Here is a 329-nt window from a genome sequence, read left to right as displayed (position 1 = left end):
TACACCAGCCAACCGAAGAACGGATAAAAACAAAACCAAATAAAGAAGAGAAGAGGGGACAAAAGCAAGAAAACGACTTAGAGACGTTCCCCCAAAGGCACGACCACCTCGACGACCCCGCGACGACCACCCACCCCCTCCCCTCCTCCTCCCGGGAAAGCATGAGGACCCTAACTACCCTCGTGGTCGTCGTCCTTCTCGCGACGGCATCCGGGACAGGAGAACGACCTAGCCTGTACAAACGGGGCCAGCTGGTCCACGTCTGTACGCCTAGGGATGTGAAGATGATGGCCCGCTTCGTCTGCAGTCTCCATCGGCGTTCGGTGCGG

The 329-nt window shown here is 58.1% G+C and overlaps 1 protein-coding gene across 1 annotated transcript in view; it reads left to right on the top strand.

The window, feature by feature from the left end:
* The first annotated feature begins 6 nt into the window (after positions 1-6).
* LOC119594506 overlaps positions 7-329 on the top strand; it is a 17,236-nt gene continuing 16,913 nt past the window's right edge. The window contains exon 1 of the mRNA XM_037943535.1: positions 7-323. Coding sequence (XP_037799463.1) covers positions 162-323 — 162 coding nt within the window. The 5' untranslated portion in view covers positions 7-161. The remainder of the gene's footprint in view (positions 324-329) is intronic.

The sequence above is a fragment of the Penaeus monodon genome, chromosome 34 (assembly GCF_015228065.2).
Source record: "Penaeus monodon isolate SGIC_2016 chromosome 34, NSTDA_Pmon_1, whole genome shotgun sequence".
Lineage (NCBI taxonomy): Eukaryota > Metazoa > Arthropoda > Malacostraca > Decapoda > Penaeidae > Penaeus > Penaeus monodon.
Note: the sequence above shows the minus strand (reverse complement) of the source record. Positions and strands in the feature narration are given on the sequence as shown.